The following is a 19480-nucleotide window of genomic DNA, read 5'->3' as shown; positions in this document are numbered from 1 at the left end:
AAATCCCAATCTATGTTTTCTCAACCCTGCAGCAAGTTTCCCTATCTTTTTCCCACTGCCAATACCATCTCTAAATCATATGTAAAACAATGACTTCATCAAAACAAGCACAGTAAAGTTATAAGTCTCTGGATAATCAGGATGCCCATTCCCTCCCCCCAAAAAACAGTCTAAGGTCTCAATTACCTAATTATATGATGAACTCATTTATCTGATTGGATTCATCAGATAAATTGCTCAACTTTCTTCTTGTAAGTTGTTGTATGTTCTTGGCATCAGATTTGTTCCAAGAATTATTCCAGCAATAATAACAATGTTATCTTGATTCTGTTATCACAGAATCTTAGAATTGGAAAGGATCATAGGGGTCACCTAGTTCACCCCATACCTTAGTGAGAATCCTTATTACAATAACATCTTTTACTAATTACAAGGGATTGATTATCCCCAGAGATATTATACGTGTACAATTCTAGTTTAACACTAAGGATTTTTTCCTCCTTTTTTTTGTTAAATTGAATGCTGCTTGTTTGCAATTTTTATTCATTGTGTCTAATTTCACCCTTTGCAGTTAAAAAAGAAAATTTGTTCTTGATTTATGGCACAATACTTCAAATACTTGGAGACACTTAGCATATTTGCCCTTAATCTTTCCTTGCCTATCCAGGATAAACATGCTCAGTTCCCATTATATGATTCCAAGTTCCCTGGATTCCAAATCCTGGGTGCCCTTCTCTGGAATAATACAGTTAGTCAATATTTTTCTAAATGTGATTCTCAGAACATAAGACACTTAGATGTTCTTACCAGAGTGAATTACAACTGAGCACTCATATCTTCCATCCTAAATGCTACTTTTCTGCTATTTTTGCCTAAGATCCTATTAATTTTTGACTTGCTTCTCATAGTATTGTTATATATTATAGTCCATTAACCTTCTGCTGCCCCAAGTTCTTAGTCATATGAACTCTTATTTAACCATATCACCCCAGTTTATACTAGTGCATTTGATTTTGGATAAAAATGCAATTTAATTATTTTTAAAAATTTATTTATGTATCTATTTATGTATACATACCTTGGTGACACAGTGACTACAGGAAGAAAGAAAATTTATTATGCTCCAGCTATGTGCTGGGCATTATGCTAAGTGTTTTACATATATTAACTCATTTGTTCATCATCTTAACCCTGGAAGATAGGTGCTAATTATTATCCACAAATCAAGGCAAACAATTGTTAAATGATTTGCCTAAGATCACAGTGTTTGAGACCAGATCTGAAGTCAGGTTACAATGACTTCAGGCTCAGCTGTCTATCCATTTTACCACCTATTGCAATACTTAAAACCAGGAAGACTTCAATTTGAATTTGATCTCAAATGCTTACAGATTTTCTAACTCTGAGGAAATTGCTTTACCTCTGATTATTTAGTTTCCTAATCTGCAAAACAGGGGGTAACAGTAATATCTTTCTCACAGGTTTATTGTAAGAATTAAAGGTGTTAATTTTATAAAGCATTTTATAAACTTTAAAATATTATGTAAATGCTAGTTATTAATTTATTCTACAGGCATTTATTATCTTATTCTCTTTTTTTCCAAGTTTAATAATTTAAAAAATGAAAAATAAAACTCATTTAAAATATGCATAAAGTATTACTGGAGCATTTAGGTAGCACAGGGAATAAAATGCTGGACCTGAAGCCAGGAAGATTCATTTTCTTGTATTCAAATCTGGCTTCAGACACTTAGTAGCTCTGTGTGACCCTGGACAATTCATTTAATCCTGTTGCTTCAGTTCCTCATCTGTGAAAATGAACTAGAGAAGGAAATATCAAATCATTCCAGCATCTTTGCTAAGAAAACCCCAAAGGGAGTCATAAAGAGTTGTATATGACTGAAATGGCTAACCAACAATGATAATCCAGCAAAATAAATCCCCGTATTTGCCATGTCCAAAAATCTATGTCTCTTTCTGCATTTTAAGTTCATTAGCTGACAGGAAATGGATGCTATGTTTCATCTTTAGTCCTCAGGACTTATGGACTGTAACTGCAAAGATCAGAATATTAAAGTATTTTAAAGTTATTTTTCTGTATAATGTTGTCATGGTACAAATTGCTCTGTTGATTTTATTCACCACTCTGCATTTATAATGGTCTTCCCAGTTTCTTCTGAAATTGTCTATTTTGTCATTTCTTGTGGCACAATAATAATATTCTATCACTGTAATTTTTTTTAACAATTCCCTAATAGATAGGGAATATCAGTAATATCAGTTTGAGGGTTATTTGCTACTTTCTTGGATCTCTTTTGAGTATAGGGTTTAGTAGTAACAAAGCTGAGTCAAAAAAAATGACTAGTTAGAAGAAACCACAGAAATCAAATACTGCAATGCATATTTCCCTTTACAAATCCCCTGTCTAAGATCCTCTTTAAAACGTTCCCCAAGAGTGTTTGTCTGTGGACTGAAGGTGACCAGCCTGAAAGTAGCCATTAAAGGAGAGATTGGTCTCAGGAAATAGTGTAGATATATGTTGTTTTGGAAGAGAGGAAGGTAAGTTGTTTGATCAAGGAAAACTGGTAGAAATTTAATGAAACCAATTGTTATAAGGAGAGGAGTAAGACTAAGCTAAGAGTCTTAAATCAAAACAATTTAGCGTGATACCAGTTTGATGAAGTAAAAGGAATAGCTAAGGAATCTAGAATTATTGGTACAGTCTCAATTTAAAAAATAATAATAAATACTAATGTTTATATAGGGGAGAGATGGCTGGAGAGATATATTTTGGTTTGAAAAGTTATAGGAAAAATGAATGGAATGGAAGTCATTTGGAGAGAAAATGGTCAAGGTAAAAACATGGTTGAAGCAATTCTAAATGTGGGGCATATTTTAAGTCATCATGAATTAGAACAGCAGTGCCTCAGATTGAGATTGTCCCAGTTGAGATTGAGAAGGAAGGAGTTTAGATTTTCTAGGTATTGGCTTCTTGTCCTTTTCCTTCATATAAAGAGGAAAAAAGCTTGAAAAATAAATTTTAAGAAGGTTAAATCATTTGTTTATGTGTACCTAAATAGTAGGTAGTAGTTAGGAATCAAATCCAGGTCCGTGAAAATCTCCATTTGCTACAAGTTAGAAGCTTAGGAACCTAAACTCTATCATCTAATCCAAATAGAATTAGAACTAGCTGATAATAAGGATGGGAATGAATCACAGGAGAAACACAAAAAGATCCAAGCCTTCTCCATTTACATTTATATTTTTTTATGGAAAATTAGGTGATGTAGATTCCCATATACCTTTAAGATTTCTTAAAAGTTCATAACTTTCCCTTTTTAATCCTTATTTTGAACTTCTAAACATTTCTTTATCCCTGAATCTTTCTCTTAGAATTTATGGAGATTTGCCAAGCTATTAGACTATCTATAATCAGTGACTCATCTCTTAAATATATGATCCTTGCCAACTGAACAATGAGTGGGCATACCATAGAAAGAAATGAACTATATTAAGATCAATATTCTCACACTAAATTAGATCAAAGGAAAAAAGAAAGTTGTAACTAAATGGAAGGATGACTCACAGATTGCCTCCATGAAAAAACCAAGCAAAGGATCTGGGAGAGTTGGTTTCATCATTCATCCAAAGACATATAATTTCATGGGACACTTTTGGTTATCTTGTTCTTCTTTGTATGTGATGAATGAACATAAGTCAAAATAAAAAACCAAAACTTCATAAAATTCATTTCAGCTTAAATACCAATATCTGTTGCATAGGATAAAAAAGTAAGGAAATTCAATGAACAATTTGGCAAACTTCTCCAAATCAAGTCAGTGTGTACTTTGATAACTGGTGACTTAAATGTGAAGGAAAAAACAATAATAAAGAGCTAAAAGTCTGTTTTGTAGACTCAGATGACAGAACTAGGTAAAACAAAAGTCAAAATAAACAGTAAATTAGAATAAAGATGAGAAGGCACTATAAACAAAAACAAGTGCTTCCATGCAATCTATTCAAACAATCAGAGATGAAAAATTGGAAATGGGAAAAGGCTTTGAGATTGGTTTTGTTTATTATGGTTTCCTGCAAAGTAGGAAACCAAAGTAAAATTGACATTAAAACAAAGTATCCCAAAGTGCTCAGACACTGCATTAGTGAGGGAAAAACATTTTTCTGCTAAACAGAGAGATGTAGCAGGTAGGACTCATTTACAACAACACTAAGGCAGTTGAGGGAAGAAGGTGAGCAGTACTACTACATAAAACAGTGAGAAGAAGTGAACATGAAACCACTTCTATAGAAAACTTGGCTTAATTCTAAACTGACACATAAAATGTTCATGGAAGATTCTGAAAGAATAAAGAAATTTTAATCATCCAAGGTAGAGAAACTTATGGATTTGAACCCTAAGACTTCAGCCTCCATTAGGCTGGGTGAGGAAGTTGAGAAGGGACTTATCTAGTTGACTCAGTAGATAAAGTGCTGGACTTGAAGTCACAAAAATCTGAGTTCAAATCTGGCCTCTGATACTTACTAGCTGTGAGATCTTGGACAACTCAACCTCTGCCTTCCTTGGCTTCCTCATGTTGTAAAATGAAGATAGTAATAGCATCTACTTTTCAGAGTTATGAGGACAAAATGGGATGATTCCTGGAAAGTGATTTGCAGATGTTAAATTGACATATAAATGTGATGATGATGATGCATAGGAAATATATGCTCAGAAGATATGATCGGAAGTTCAGGAATAAATTATGAAAGAGTTGCATAAGATTGTAATAGCTAACATTTATAGAACATTGTAAAGTTTTCCAAGTGCTTGACATATATTATCTCATTTGAGCTTTATACCAATACTGTGAGGTAGGTATTATAAAATTAGCTTTATTTAAAAGATGAGACTCTGAAAATTGAGGGATTCAGCAATAGTCCCACAGCTTGTAAAAAGTATTGGAGATGAGTTTTCAACCAACTTCTTCCGAACTACACTAGCCCCCATAACTTTCAGTAGATCCTCTTTACTATCTTTCTTGAAATGAATGAATAATATAGGAAGTAGACATGGAAATGGGTTATACACCTCATGGCAAATATCCACATCGTTGATGCTGCAAACCTAGTGAAGTTGTAAAGTTTCTCTTTTGAAGTGAAAAGATTTTTCAAAAAAATCAAAGGAAGGACTTGGGCCTCTTCTAAGGGGATTTATGTAGAGAAAAAGTTGGAAACTGGTATTTTTTTCTGCAGAAAATCTGGATAGAATAATATCAGGGTAAAAAACATTATAATATACTGAATCATAAGGGGATGAGGCTGGTAAAAGCCTCTAAATTTGAATGTGAAAGAAAATGAGATATGGAGAGCAGATCTAATCCTTGAAAATACCACAGGAAGCCTGGTACTTTCAGGAGATTTCTGAAACCTTATATTAAATTCTTTCTACATGTGACATGGGACAAGTCTTTTTCTTTGACTATAAAATAGGACTATTTTTGCCCTGTTGCCCTGTGTTGGTGCAAGGTTTAGATGATATAGTGTATATGTGAAAGCAATTTGTAAACTGTAAAATACTGTGAAATTTTATTCTAGCACATTTTAATTATTAACTTCCCACATAGGGATCAAACACCTGATATTTTGCTATATTAAATTGCACTTTAAGAAAATAAGTAAAAAGGTCAGAATGATTAGAGTAGCCCTATTGCACAAAAGAACCATTAGGGCACCTAGTACTTTTGGGTCTGAACAGTTCCTTTCCATTGTGGTTCCAAAATTGATGTACTCTCTGTGACCACACGGGAGCTGTTCTTTCAGTGACAGAAGAGAAATCATTCCTATCTGTTGCCCTGATCCTCATCTTCACTCATGCAGTTCTTATTGGTGAACATTTAACTGTTTCTTTTGTAATGTACTGGAAACCTTTTCAGCTAGGAAGACTACAAGAAAATGAGTAAGTAAACACTGATGATAAGATTAACTATGGTCCTCCTTTAGGGGAAGATATATTGGCCAGGGAGGAAAACAGGCAGGTCAGTTGGGTCATTAGGGTCAATCTTTTATGTCCTTAGATAGAATATTTTCTAGGTCTGGCTAATGTTTCTGACTTAGACAAATTGTCAAAAGACATTGACTTTAAAGGTTTTGTTCCTGGCTGTAGTCTCTTATTCTAGCCTCTGCCAATCAGAAATGCCTCAGGTCCTATGTGGCAGGACCCAAACAGATATATCAGTCACTAAGGATAAATGCAACACAGGGGAGACATTGCATATAGTGGCCTGGAGGCAATATTATAGGTTAATGAGAGACGTCACTTCAGTTACACAGTTTATTCTTATGTTTGGAATTTGCTTGAGAGATGATGGCAGCTTTCTAGCTTCCTAAACACCAAGTTCTGAGTGATTCATAGAACATCAACACCAACTCAGGGCTGGCCCCTAGCCCTAGCAGTTGTACTCTATGCTGTCTATAACCAAATAAAAATAAAGAAAAAAGAGAGCTTTGGAGAGAGAATGAGGGAAGTAAAAGGTAGTGGTGATAAAGTATCTCAAATTTAAAAAAAAATTATTCCAAGAATTTCAGCACAAAAAGATGTATATTTTAACTCTTTGTAACTGAAAATTACTATCAATGAAGTAAAATCTACTGGAAAGTAAATATTCATTCAATTAAAAATATATGCCATCCTGTGCTCTCTGATATGAAACTTCCTTTTCTAAGAAATATTTAGTTTTGTGAAGTTGTACAGTACCTAGGCCCTGTTTGATATTTTTCTGATGGGGAAATTGTCTGAAGTCATTGGGCTTAAGGAGTGACCTAATTTCCATGTCACAGGTATTAGTGCAGCTCCAGAGGGCAGAGATATCAAAACGCATATATATTCGTATACACACACACACACACACACACACACACACACACATACACGGAGTGGGGGAGAAAGGGTGAGAGAAGAAAAAGAGACAGAGACAGAGAGAGAAAGACAAACAAAGAGACTGAGACAGAAAGACAGAGAGACAGAGACAGAAATAGAAAGCATTTCTTAGTTATTTTTGTCATCTATACTATACTTAACCTCATATACCAGACCAAACGTGGGATTCCTAGGTTCCAAAATATAACTAATCTTTAGATATTATCTACCTCTTAGAAACTTTTTACAACCAGCACTTATCTTTACATTTTTAAAAGTTGCTTTCAACAACTATTTGTACCAGTTCTTTTATGATAACATAGCCTATGGGCTACTTCTGAGATCCAATTGAGCATAATCACTTACCTAAAAGATCACATTCTACTCACAAATGTTCATTACACCTTCAAAGGATTTACAAAAGGTCCAAAACTGGTGTTAAGATTAACACAAGTCTGTAAAAAATTTGTGAATTAGAGCCAGTAATTAATTAGGAGGAAAATACCAAGACTCTATTTTCACTGTGAAGTCAAGAATTGAAATTATGACTTGATACCAGAAAAACATGTTTTAGTACAAATTAACTCTATAATTGGCATAGAAACAGGAATTTTGATTTAAAAGGGTTTGTATAATTTTTTCAACTCCCTACTTAACATAATCCTGTTTTCAGAGTAAACAATATTCAAAATTATAACCATATTTACTCTTGTAAGATTTTATCTGCATATAACAAGGTTTGTACTACTCTTCATCATTCCTTAGTATGATAAATAGATTGCCTGTTGATTTTTTAAGGGACAATAGATTTAATTCTACAAGGAATATCCAGATGACTTCACCATCAGAATGTTCTACATTTGGAAGAGTATGTTTTAATGAGGTCATGCTTTTCTGGAAAATAAAAGTGATTATTCAGAACTACCTTAGCTCCTCAGTATCTGCATTATGACTTTATAGCAGTCTAAAATGACATACTTTTTGTTACACTAAAAGCCATAGTTTGTGACTTGTATGTAAAGATGTTAAAAGGGTAGAATAAAGTGGTTCTAACTCTATGCTCTTTGCCCTGTAGGTTTTTCATGACATGCATTGTGTTTTGCAAAGTCTATTTGACAGCTTCAATGGACAGTGAATCTGTCCATTGACAAATTGGAAAGAACTTTTCATATGGAAAATTAAGGGCTTCAGAGAAGGATATTTTCTTTATTTTTTTACTTTATGTAGAATTAAATACTATAGAGAAAAATAATAGTTGCTATTTAATATCCAGTTTTTATTCTCACAATATCTACTGTGTAAAAATGTAGAGTGGGAGATTTTCTGAAATTGCTTTGTAGAATTTGTTAGGAAAGCTTTTAACTGAATGATGATTTTCATGAGAGGTTTTAGAATTGAATATTACTAACCATTAAATAGCAACGTGTTATAGGTATGGAATAAAGCACTTTTTTAAAATGCTTTTTAAAAAAAATGTATTTCAATCAACTACAATAAACTATGGAACTTCAACAAGATACAATTAAAAAATACTTGGAGGACACAGGTTCAAATCATTCTTCTATTATTTATAGCCTATGTGACTTTCATAATGTTACTGAGAAAAATGAAGTAATATTACTAAGTTCACATAGGCTATAAATCTGTTTCCTCATTCATAAAATAAAAGTGATAGTTAGTATTTATATAGGACTTCAACGATTGCAAAGAACTTTAGAGATATCTCATTTGATCCTCATACCAACCCTTGAAGACAGGTGCTCCATTTTGCTGATGAAGAAACAGGCAGAAAGAGCTAAAGTGACTTATCTAGGATCACATGGCCATTAAATGTCTGAGGCTTGACTTGATCTCAGTTCTTTCTGACTCCACATTTAATACTCTATTTACTGGACCTAAAATTAGACACTCGAACTAGATGAGCTCTAAGGTGCTTTCCAGATATAAATCCACAATCATATGATTAGAATTTAGCTATCTACTTCTCTGGAACAGTTAGATGATATAGTGGATCTAATGTTGGGCATGGAGTCATTTTCCTGAGATCAAATTAAGCCTTGAATATCTATATGATCCTGACAAAGTCACTTAACCCTGTCTGCCTCAGTTTCCTCATCTATAAAATCGGCTAGAGAAGGAAATAGCAAACTACTTCAATAGCTTTGCCTAGAAAACCCCAAATAGGAATCACAGAGTCAGACAAGATTGAACAACAAAATCTGCTTCTTAGGAGAAATAATCACAGAAAAAGACAGAAATATTATTAAATCATTCCAACTATAACTTCAATCAGTTGATAAGACATGTACAGTGATAGAACTGAATGACTAATATTTCCAGTTTTTACAAATTTATGATACCACATATCTTAAAGATGGATATTATTTTTAAATTGCAATTGGTTCTGTGAATCTCCCTCCCCAATCCCACCATGAAAATAAAACATTGGTAAGGGATTCTGAGGATTTTTTTTAAGTTGAAAAATATATTACATTTTTTCTCAAGGGTATCATAATCTATATGGGGAAATAAAAAATCATGCACAAACAAATATAATAAAAATGAAGCACAGCTGTTTTTTTTGTTTTTTTTTTTTTTTTTTTTTATTTAATAGCCTTTAATTTACAGGATATATACATGGGTAACTTTACAGCATTAACAATTGCCAAACCTCTTGTTCCAATTTTTCACCTCTTACCCCCCCCACCCCCTCCCCTAAATGGCAGGATGACCAGTAGATGTTAAATATATTAAAATATAACTTAGATACACAATAAGTATACATGACCAAAACATTATTTTGCTGTACAAAAAGAATCAGACTCTGAATTATTGTACAATTAGCTTGTGAAGGAAATCAAAGATGCAGGTGTGCATAAATATAGGGACTGGGAATTCAATGTAATGGTTTTAGTCATCTCCCAGAGTTCTTTTACTGGGTATAGTTAGTTCAGTTCATTACTGCTCCATTAGAAATGATTTGGTTGATCTTGTTGCTGAGGATGGCCTGATCCATCAGGACTAGTCATCATCTAGTATTGTTGTTGAAGTATATAATGATCTCCTGGTCCTGCTCATTTCACTTAGCATCAGTTTGTGTAAGTCTCTCCAGGCCTTTCTGAAATCATCCTGTTGGTCATTTCTTACAGAACAGTAATATTCCATAATTTTCATATACCACAATTTATTCAGCCATTCTCCAACTGATGGACATCCATTCAGTTTCCAGTTTCTAGCCACTACAAAAAGGGCTGCCACAAACATTCGTGCACATACAGGTCCCTTTCCCTTCTTTATAATCTCTTTGGGATATAATCCCAGTAGTAACACTGCTGGATCAAAGGGTATGCACAGTTTGATAACTTTTTGAGCATAGTTCCAAACTACTCTCCAAAATGGTTGGATTCGTTCACAACTCCACCAACAATGAATCAATGTCCCAGTTTTCCCACATCCCTCCAACAATCATCATTATTTTTCCTGTCATCTTAGCCAATCTGACAGGTGTGTAGTGGTATCTTAGAGTTGTCTTAATTTGCATTTCTCTGATTAATAATGACTTGGAGCATCTTTTCATATGACTAGAAATAGTTTCAATTTCTTCATCTGAGAATTGTCTGTTCATATCCTTTGACCATTTTTCAATTGGAGAATGGCTTGATTTTTTATAAATTAGAGTTAATTCTCTATATATTTTGGAAATGAGGCCTTTATCAGAACCTTTGACTGTAAAAATATTTTCCCAGTTTATTGCTTCCTTCTAATCTTGTCTGCATTAGTTTTGTTTGTACAAAACTTTTCAGTTTGGTATAATCGAAATTTTCTATTTTGTGATCAGTAATGATCTCTAGTTCTGCTTTTGGTCATAAAACCTTCCCTTCCACAGGTCTGAGAGGTAAACTATCCTATGTTCCTCTAATTTATTAATAATTTCATTCTTTATGCCTAGGTCATGAACCCATTTTGACCTTATCTTGGTGTACAGTTAAGTATGGATCAATGCCTAGTTTCTGCCATATTAGTTTCCAATTTTCCCAGCAATTTTTATCAAACAGTAAGTTCTTATCCCAAAAGCTGGGATCTTTGGGTTTGTCAAAGACTAGGTTGCTATATTTGTTGACTGTTTTATCCCTTGAACCTAATCTATTCCACTGATCAACTAATCTATTCCTTAGCCAATACCAAATAGTTTTGGTAACTGCTGCTCTATAGTATAGTTTTAGATCTGGTACAGCTAAGCCACCATCATTTGATTTTTTTTCATTAATTCCTTGAAATTCTTGACCTTTGTTTTTCCATATGAACTTTGTTGTTATTTTTCTAGGTCATTAAAATAGTTTTTGGGAGTCTGATTGGTATAGGCTAAATAAATAGATTAGTTTAGGTAATATTGTCATCTTTATTATATTTTGCCTCTATCCAAGAGCATTTAATATTTTTCCAATTGGTTAGATCAGACTTAATTTGTGTGAAAAGTGGTCTGTAATTTTGCTCATAAAGTTTCTGATTTTCCCTTGGCAGATAGATTCCTAAATATTTTATATTATCAGTAGTTACTTTAAATGGAATTTCTCTTTGTAACTCTGACTGTTGGATTTTGTTAGTGATATATAAGAATGCTGATGACTTATGTGGGTTTATTTTATAACCAGCAACTTTGCTAAAGTTGTGGATTATTTCTAATAACTTTTTAGCAGAATCTCTGGGGTTCTCTAAGTATACCATCATGTCATCGGCAAAGAGTGATAATTTGGCTTCCTCATTGCCTATTCTTATTCCTTTAATCTCTTTCTCAGCTCTTAAGCACAGCTGTTAAGAACTTGGATTTGATAGCCTCAAAGGTCCCTTCCAGTTCCTAATCCATGATTGGGAATCTAAGCACATAAGACAATAAATCAGTAAACATGTATTAAGTGCTTAATAACCAGGTTAGAAACTGGGCAAAATAATGAGAAAACAAGGAAAGGAGATTTGAAATAGTCCTTGCCCTTAAGGAGCTTACATTCTAATGAAGGAGACAACAAATATAAATAAATAAATAAAAGAAAATATGGTACATATACTATGGATGAAAAGAAATCTTAGAGAGGAAGGCACTAGCAGCTGGAGACAAGGTATGGGACATAAGGAAAGACCTTCTATAAAGATGATATTTGTACAAAGAAGAATAGCCAATACAAAGGTATAGATGAAGCCTGATTTATAAAGAATGATGGATAGACTAGTAGTATCTACAGGACAATAATATTTAAGAAACCTTTAAAATTTAGAAGACCAGAAAGTTAGTTGTGAAAAATTTATATTCCAGTGGAATTTACATTTAATCCTAGTGGTAATAAGGAAGGAAATTGGCAAGTCATTCTAATATCTTTGCTAAGAAAACTCCAAATAGGATCATGACTAAAAATGACTGAACAATAGTAATAGGAAGTCACTGGAGTTTATCAAGTAGGGGCATGGATGGTATGGGTCAGATTTATGATCTAGCACTTGAATGGGGAATGAATTGGAATCAAGCAAAAGGAGGCAGAGTGTAAGGTCAGAATTCAGATAACAGACCATACATAGTTTGCAGTTCTTCATTTTTTAAAATTGTTTAGTACAGAAAACTTTTAGAACATCTTCACTGATATGATTAGAAAAATTAAAAAATCACTAAAAAGGAGAGTTTGAGTTAAAATGTGAATCTGTCTAGGGTTCTGCATATCTCTAGAATCAATCTTCTTTGGGTATTCAAAGAAAATAGGCAGAACTATTTTTTTCTCTTAAAGAACAATGTGAGAACCTGTCTTCTCCTTTTCTTCCTTCTCCTCTTCGTTGTCCTTCTTCTCCTTCCTTCCTTCTTCTTCATTGTCCTTATTTTTACAATGAAAATAGCAGAATAGTGCAAGTAGGAATTGTTCCAAGTTTTACCAAGGAACCAAAGTACTCTGGAAAATGTACCTAAAGGTTATTAAAAGTTTTCAAGGGAAAACATAGCAAAATAAGATTATTGTCACAGTACCTGAGACAATAATATTTTGTAGAAGGGAACCAGAAAATTTTGGACTACTGGCACTTGTGATGGGGATTATTTTAAAGATACCAATAAAAAAAATGAGAGGATACCTCCCAATCTATCACTTTATGGAAGTGAAAGCCCATAGGTGTTGTACACTATACATATTTTCAGTCTCTTTTAATGTAATGATTGATTGTGTTGACTTTTTCATCTTTCTTTTTGTCTTTAAAAATACTATTTGTTTTATGGGATGGCTCTTGGGGAGTAGCAAGGAGAAGAGGAATTATACTGGGGAAAACAATAATGATGTATAAAAAAGACACCAATTAAAACTTACTTAAAAAAAAAAAGGAAGAATACTGAACTTAGAGTGAAGAGATTTCATTCCAGCCTTCTTCCTGACACACTACTAAGCTGCAGTAAATTAATCATTTTATTCCTGTAGGTCCCTCCTTCTTTATCTATAAAAAATGTTAATGAAATTAAATTATCCCAGAGACTCTTTCTGGCTCAAGTTCTTTGACTCCACTAGTTACTAGTAAATAATTCTTTTGGAATTATTCCATGATAAATTATCCTATATTTTCTCTAAATTTTATAACAGGCTCTTGAGCAGTCTTGTCTAAAAAGGCAATGTGTTTCATGGATTATTCTAAGAGGGGGATGGATTAATTTGTACAGTTTTTGACTATCCCAAGATAAACCCTTTATATTCAGGCTAAAAAATTACAATATATTGCATCTCTACTCACCATTCCCATTGCATGTCTGCATGTATGTATATACATGTGTATGAGGAGGGGAGGGTATTCACTGTAATCCTACATTTATTGGTAGATTACAGTAAATCTAGCTGAATTTGCCATCGGTAAATGTTTTTATGGCATAGAAATAGAGGTGGGGGGATATGGTAACAGACTATCTATAGGGTACTTATATTAATAATGTATATTGAGAAGATTTTTTTTGAATAATGATTTTTTACATCTCACATTTTTCATTTAGAACTTGACATGAGAATTTCCAATGACAGTGCAATTGGTCTTACTTAATACACACATAAATATACAGATAACCTCTTAACACCATCTGTGCTGAACTGTAGCAGAGGTTATATTAATAATAGAATCTCAGTAAAAAAATCTCTTAATTATAAGATACTTTTAAAATTATTACATTATGTAAAGACATAATTTTTTTTAGGAACAAATAATCCCATTAGTGTTTCTTGTAATAGCAGAGCACAGTGATAAATATGCACTCAAAATAAAAAAAAATCTTAAAATCACATTTCTTTTGGTTTAGAAATATGGCTTAAAGCACACTGATGCACTGTTGGAAGAACTATAAGCTGATCCAGGTAATCTGGAAAACAATTTAGAACTGTTACCCAAAAGTTACTAAATTGAATATACCCCTTGACTGGGTAATATCTATACTAGACCTATATCCCAAAGAGATCAAGGAAATATGGTGTAATACTAATATAGTCAATCAAAAAGCATTTATCAAATACCTACTATGTGCTAAGTGTTGAGAATACAAAAAAATTGGAAAAATAATTCTCTCAAAAACCTCTCAGTCTAATTGGGAGACAACATATAAACAACTATGTAAAAATAAGACATGCAGGTAAATTGGAAATATTCTCAGGAAAAAACATTAGTATTAAAGATAACTGAAAAAACTTCATGAAAAAGATTGAATTCTAGTTGAGACTAAAAGAAAGTTAGGACAATGAAGAGGCAGAGACAAAAAGGGAAAGAAATTCAGGCATAGGGGACAGCTAATGAAAATGCTCAGAATTGGGAAATAGAGCATCATGTATAAGTAGGAAGCCAATGTTACTAGATCACAGAGTACATAGAAGTAAGTAAGATATAAAAATATTGGAAAGATAAGGATGGGCCAGGTGATAAAAGTCTTTAAAAATCAAAAAAGAGGCTTTTATATCTGATCCTAGAGCCCATAGGGATCCAAGGAAGTTTATTAAATATGGAGGTGACATAATCAGACTTACGCATTATAAAAATCTATTTGATAACCAAATGAATAGGGGCTAGGCAGGGGAGAGTATGTACAAAAATACTTTTAGTAGTTCTTTTTATAGTGTCAAAAATTTGAAACTAAGGACGTGCCTATCAAATAGAGAATAGTTGAAGAAATTATATTAAGTGAATAATAACACAGGATAATATTGTGTTGTAAGAAATTATGAAAGGGATGTTTTCAGAGAAACTTGGAAAGACTTATATAAAGTGATCCAAGTTGAAGTGAGTAGAACTAGAAAATCAATTTGTACCATAACAAATATATTTAAAATGCATAATTGTGAAAGACTGAAGAACTCCATCTGATCAAACCAAAGTCTAACAATAATTCCAAAGGATCAGTGATAAAGAATGTTACCTATCTCCTGCCAAAAATGTGACAGGCTAATATGCAAAGCATAACACATTTTTGAACATGAACAACATAAGAATTTGTTTTTTGACAATTTATGTTTATCATAGTAGTTTAGTTATTGTTTTGGTTTTAGTTTGGTTGTTTTTCCAGTGGGGTTGAAGGGAAGGAAAGGTAATTTAGCAAGCAGCTATATATGGCAAAAGTTTTTTTTTTTTCATGGATCCAACTTAGTGTTTTCCAATTTGTCATTTTCTATAGTTATCCAAGTTTTCTCTTCCCTCTTATAATATTTTGGAGATAGGTCTAAGAATGTAACTTTTAAGTCCCAGAATGAAAACAAGTCAAGATGAGGGATACTGATTAAGTATGAATCTAATGTTATAAGATTCAATAAAGCATGATGTCAATTTAAGGTAAGGTATCATTATCTTAAATGTTTGACTAATATAAGGGATGGACAGGAAAAAGAAAGGAAATAGACAGGAAAAGAAAGAAGAATATGTTGAAAAATAAAGCTGATATAAAAATATTTCAATAAAATTATTAAAATTAAACTAACAGTGAACTAAGAGAGACAAATCACTCAACAAGCATTTATTGAACACTTTTTATATGATAACCATTGCCTTAGGGGTAGGGAGTGTACAAAGATAAAAGTCAAGCAATCTGCCTTTAAGGGAATCACATTCTCTTGGGAGAAAGAACCTATTTAACAAAATAAGTTCAAAGTTATTGAATGTGGTAACAAAGATCAAAAGAGACCCTCTATAAGGGAGTCTCTAGCTGAGTCATGTGGGAGTTAGAAATTTAAAAATATATGGCACAATAGAAAATAAGTCAATTTGACTGAGTCATAATATATGTGAGGAAGACTAATGTGCAGTAAGTCTGGAAAGCTAAAATGGAACCAGATTATGACTGATTCATCATCAAACAACTCGACTTAAGAGTATTAATTTGGCATCTTAGTGGAAGATGGATTAGAGAGTGGAGGTACTGGCATCAAAGTGACCAATTAGGAGCCCCTTATGTTCAAGCAAGAAATGATCAGATCCTAAATTAGGATGATACCCCTGATTCAAAGAAAGAGGAATGCAAAAGTTATCATGAAGGGAAAATTGATAAGATTTGTCAATTAAAGGGAAAGTGAAAGTGATGGGAAAGACAATTGAAAATTGATAGATAATTGAAGATAATTGAGAAGATAACACCTAAGTGACTTGAAGGATGCCTAGTATCCCTTGACAAAGTTTGGGAATTCACGAAGAGGAGAGGCATAATAACATTGTTGGGATCATTCACTTGGAATAGTCTTTCAGGAAAGTTTTGAGAAGTGCCTTTTCACATAGTGCTAAAAGACCTTGCATATACTATCTTTTTGTTTTCCTTTTATTGACTGCCCTGGTTTCATAGTCTTGTTCTTCCACAGCTGGCCAGCTAGCTGGCAACTCCTCAGTAGAGATGTATCGCCAAGTCCTCTTGTCTGGCTGTCGCTGTGTGGAGCTGGACTGCTGGAAGGGAAGAACAGCTGAAGAGGAGCCTGTAATTACCCATGGTTTCACTATGACAACAGAAATCTCTTTTAAGGTATGATGAATAGTTTAATTGATGGAAAGGACTAGCTTTTTGGGGGATAGCCTTTACTCTCCTAATTTTTAAGAGAGAAGTTGGAAATCCATATTGCCTGTATTACTTTCTAGTTCTAAAAGTCTACATTTGAAACTTCAGCAAAAGATCAACATAGCTTTGGATCCTGATTCTCAGTTTTTCAGGTGGAAAACAAAATTTTTATCTATGCTCAAACCCTATGATCAACAACTTTGATTTTGTTAATCTAATTCATTAAAAAGACTATAATTTGTTAATTTGCATCATTAAGGGGGTACAGTGGCACACTTCTGCCATAGTTTGCTAAACTATTCCTTTATCCAGTATAAAATACCCTGCTCTCTCAGTACTCCACCAAGAGTTTATATTTTCCTACCAAATCATTGTTAGGAATTAATTACTATACTATCTGAGTCACATAGGGTAAGTCATTTTAATTTCATCAGTGACATTTCATCAATTTCCAAATCACTTGCTAAAAAACCTCTATCTATTTCTTGCTCCAAACCAGAGTCACAAAACCCAAGAGACCTTGGATATCAACAAAGTCCACTCCACACAGGAACTGGAATAGACTTTATATCATAACTAAGAACTATTGTCCATTCTCCATTTGAAAACCAAATTGTTATAATTTGATTGTTTCTATTAAGAAACATAGGCAGAGGAAGAGAGAGATAAGGAGAAACAGAGACACACACACACAGAGATTCAAAGAGAGACAGAGAAAGGGGAAAAAATAAAAAGAAGTAGAAAAAAGTAGAAGAAGAAGCAGAAGCAGCAGAAGCAGAAGAAGAGGAAGAGGAGAAGAAAAAGAAGAAGAAGAAGAAGAAGCAGAAGAAGAAGAAGAAGAAGAAGAAGAAGCAGAAGCAGAAACAGCAGCAGCAGCAGCAGCAGCAGCAGCAGAAGAAGAAGAAGAAGAAGAAGAAGAAGTAGCAGCAGCAGCAGCAGCAGCAGCAGCAGCAACAGCAGAAGAAGAAGAAGAAGAAGAAGAAGAAGAAACAGCAGCAGCAGCAGAAGAAGAAGAAGAAGAGAAAAAAGAAGAAGAGAAAAAAGAAGAAGAAGAAGAGAAAAAAGAAGAAGAAGAAGAGAAAAAAGAAGAAGAGGAAAAAGAGGAAGAAAAAGAAGAGGAAGAAGAAGAAGAAGAAGAAGAAAAAGAGGAAGAGGAGGAGGAAAGAAGATGAGAAGAGAGGAAAGGATTTATATTTACATATATGATTATACTAGATGTTAACATCTATCCTTATTACTTGATGTTTTGCAATTCTATGATATCATGAGACTTAATCTAGTTCTTTGGACATCATTGTAGACAGAAAAAAAGATTTATGAATAAATAAATCTGCCTTGTGAGTAGTTACCAGCTGGCTGGTCAGCCATATAACAATAGTAATAATCTGAGAAAAGAGAATTATTATTCAACAAGGGGAAGTAAGAATAATTACTATGGACATGTGTTTTAACTCTAGGAAAATACTTTTCAAAGTATTTTATGAGGCAAGTGAACAACAAAAATAATATTTTATTTCCCTTCTTTCTAAAATTGCTAACTCAGGTAAGATTACCACCATTTTTCCAGCTACATAGGTAACAATCTTAAAATTATCTTTGACTTTTCCTTTTCCCCACATCCATTAATTTCAACTGTTAATTGGGATATAGCGTATGTGGAATCGTAAAACTAAGTTTCTGAAGGTCCATCTGTCTTTGCACTATTTAGCAGGTAATTTCTTTTATTTTGACTACTCTGAGAAAAGTATTTAGCAGTCTCTACCTATGCATCAGGAAATCTTACTAACTTACCACCTATTGACAAGAAGTGGTTGCCCTGAATTGTCTTTGCAGGGTATAAGCCAGTCCCAAGGGCAATTTTCTAAATAGGCAGGCTTCATGGTCTGTCTACAATTATATATGAAAAAACTTTCAATACTTGTGAGTCTCCTGAATATCAAGATTTCTCAAGGAAAACTCAATCACATCTTTGAAGATCTTGACAATGAATTTGACATTTGTTTCTTTCTTCACTCTTTGGAAGGTAAGATGTAGCTAGAAAGTAAAGTTGTTTAATCTTTTTTCTTAGATAAAGAATAGACCCCATGTAGTAGGAAGTCTTTCTTTCTATCCATGCAGTCACCAAAGTCAATAAAAATAAAAAATAAAATTAAAAATAATTAGGGATAATCCATGCTCAAATATCACTGACACTGGTACCAATCCTGGTAGATCTGTATGCATATAGTAGGAAAGCCAAATGCTATTTACATTGCTTTTTTTTTCTGGTTTCAGAACCAGATGCATTCAATTGAAATATACTGTTTTGGGTCCACTTGAGAGTGGTTACATATAATTCTAGATGTCTTGATGCCAGCCAATGTTAATATCTCCTAGAATTTTGTGCTTTCAAATCTTTATTGATCTGAATAGAGCTTTGTAGAAAGTCCATATACTCAGAGTATTCATCTTTCAACATTTTATTACCCATGGGAACTTTCAGGTTTTGGGTTGGATCTCTTATGAAATGGTCAGTTACTAGTGATAAGCCATAGCTTATG

General features: G+C 33.3%; 1 protein-coding gene across 3 annotated transcripts in view; it reads left to right on the top strand.

The window, feature by feature from the left end:
* PLCB1 (phospholipase C beta 1) overlaps positions 1–19480 on the top strand; it is an 831921-nt gene that overhangs the window by 623893 nt on the left and 188548 nt on the right. For all 3 annotated transcript variants that reach the window (XM_031951118.1, XM_031951120.1, XM_031951119.1), the window contains one exon: positions 16750–16907. In XM_031951118.1, the coding sequence (XP_031806978.1) occupies positions 16750–16907 (158 nt within the window). The remainder of the gene's footprint in view (positions 1–16749; positions 16908–19480) is intronic.

The sequence above is a fragment of the Sarcophilus harrisii genome, chromosome 2, assembly GCF_902635505.1.
Source record: "Sarcophilus harrisii chromosome 2, mSarHar1.11, whole genome shotgun sequence".
Taxonomy (NCBI): domain Eukaryota; kingdom Metazoa; phylum Chordata; class Mammalia; order Dasyuromorphia; family Dasyuridae; genus Sarcophilus; species Sarcophilus harrisii.
The sequence above is the reverse complement of the archived record's forward strand: the minus strand, read 5'-3'. Positions and strand labels throughout refer to the sequence as shown.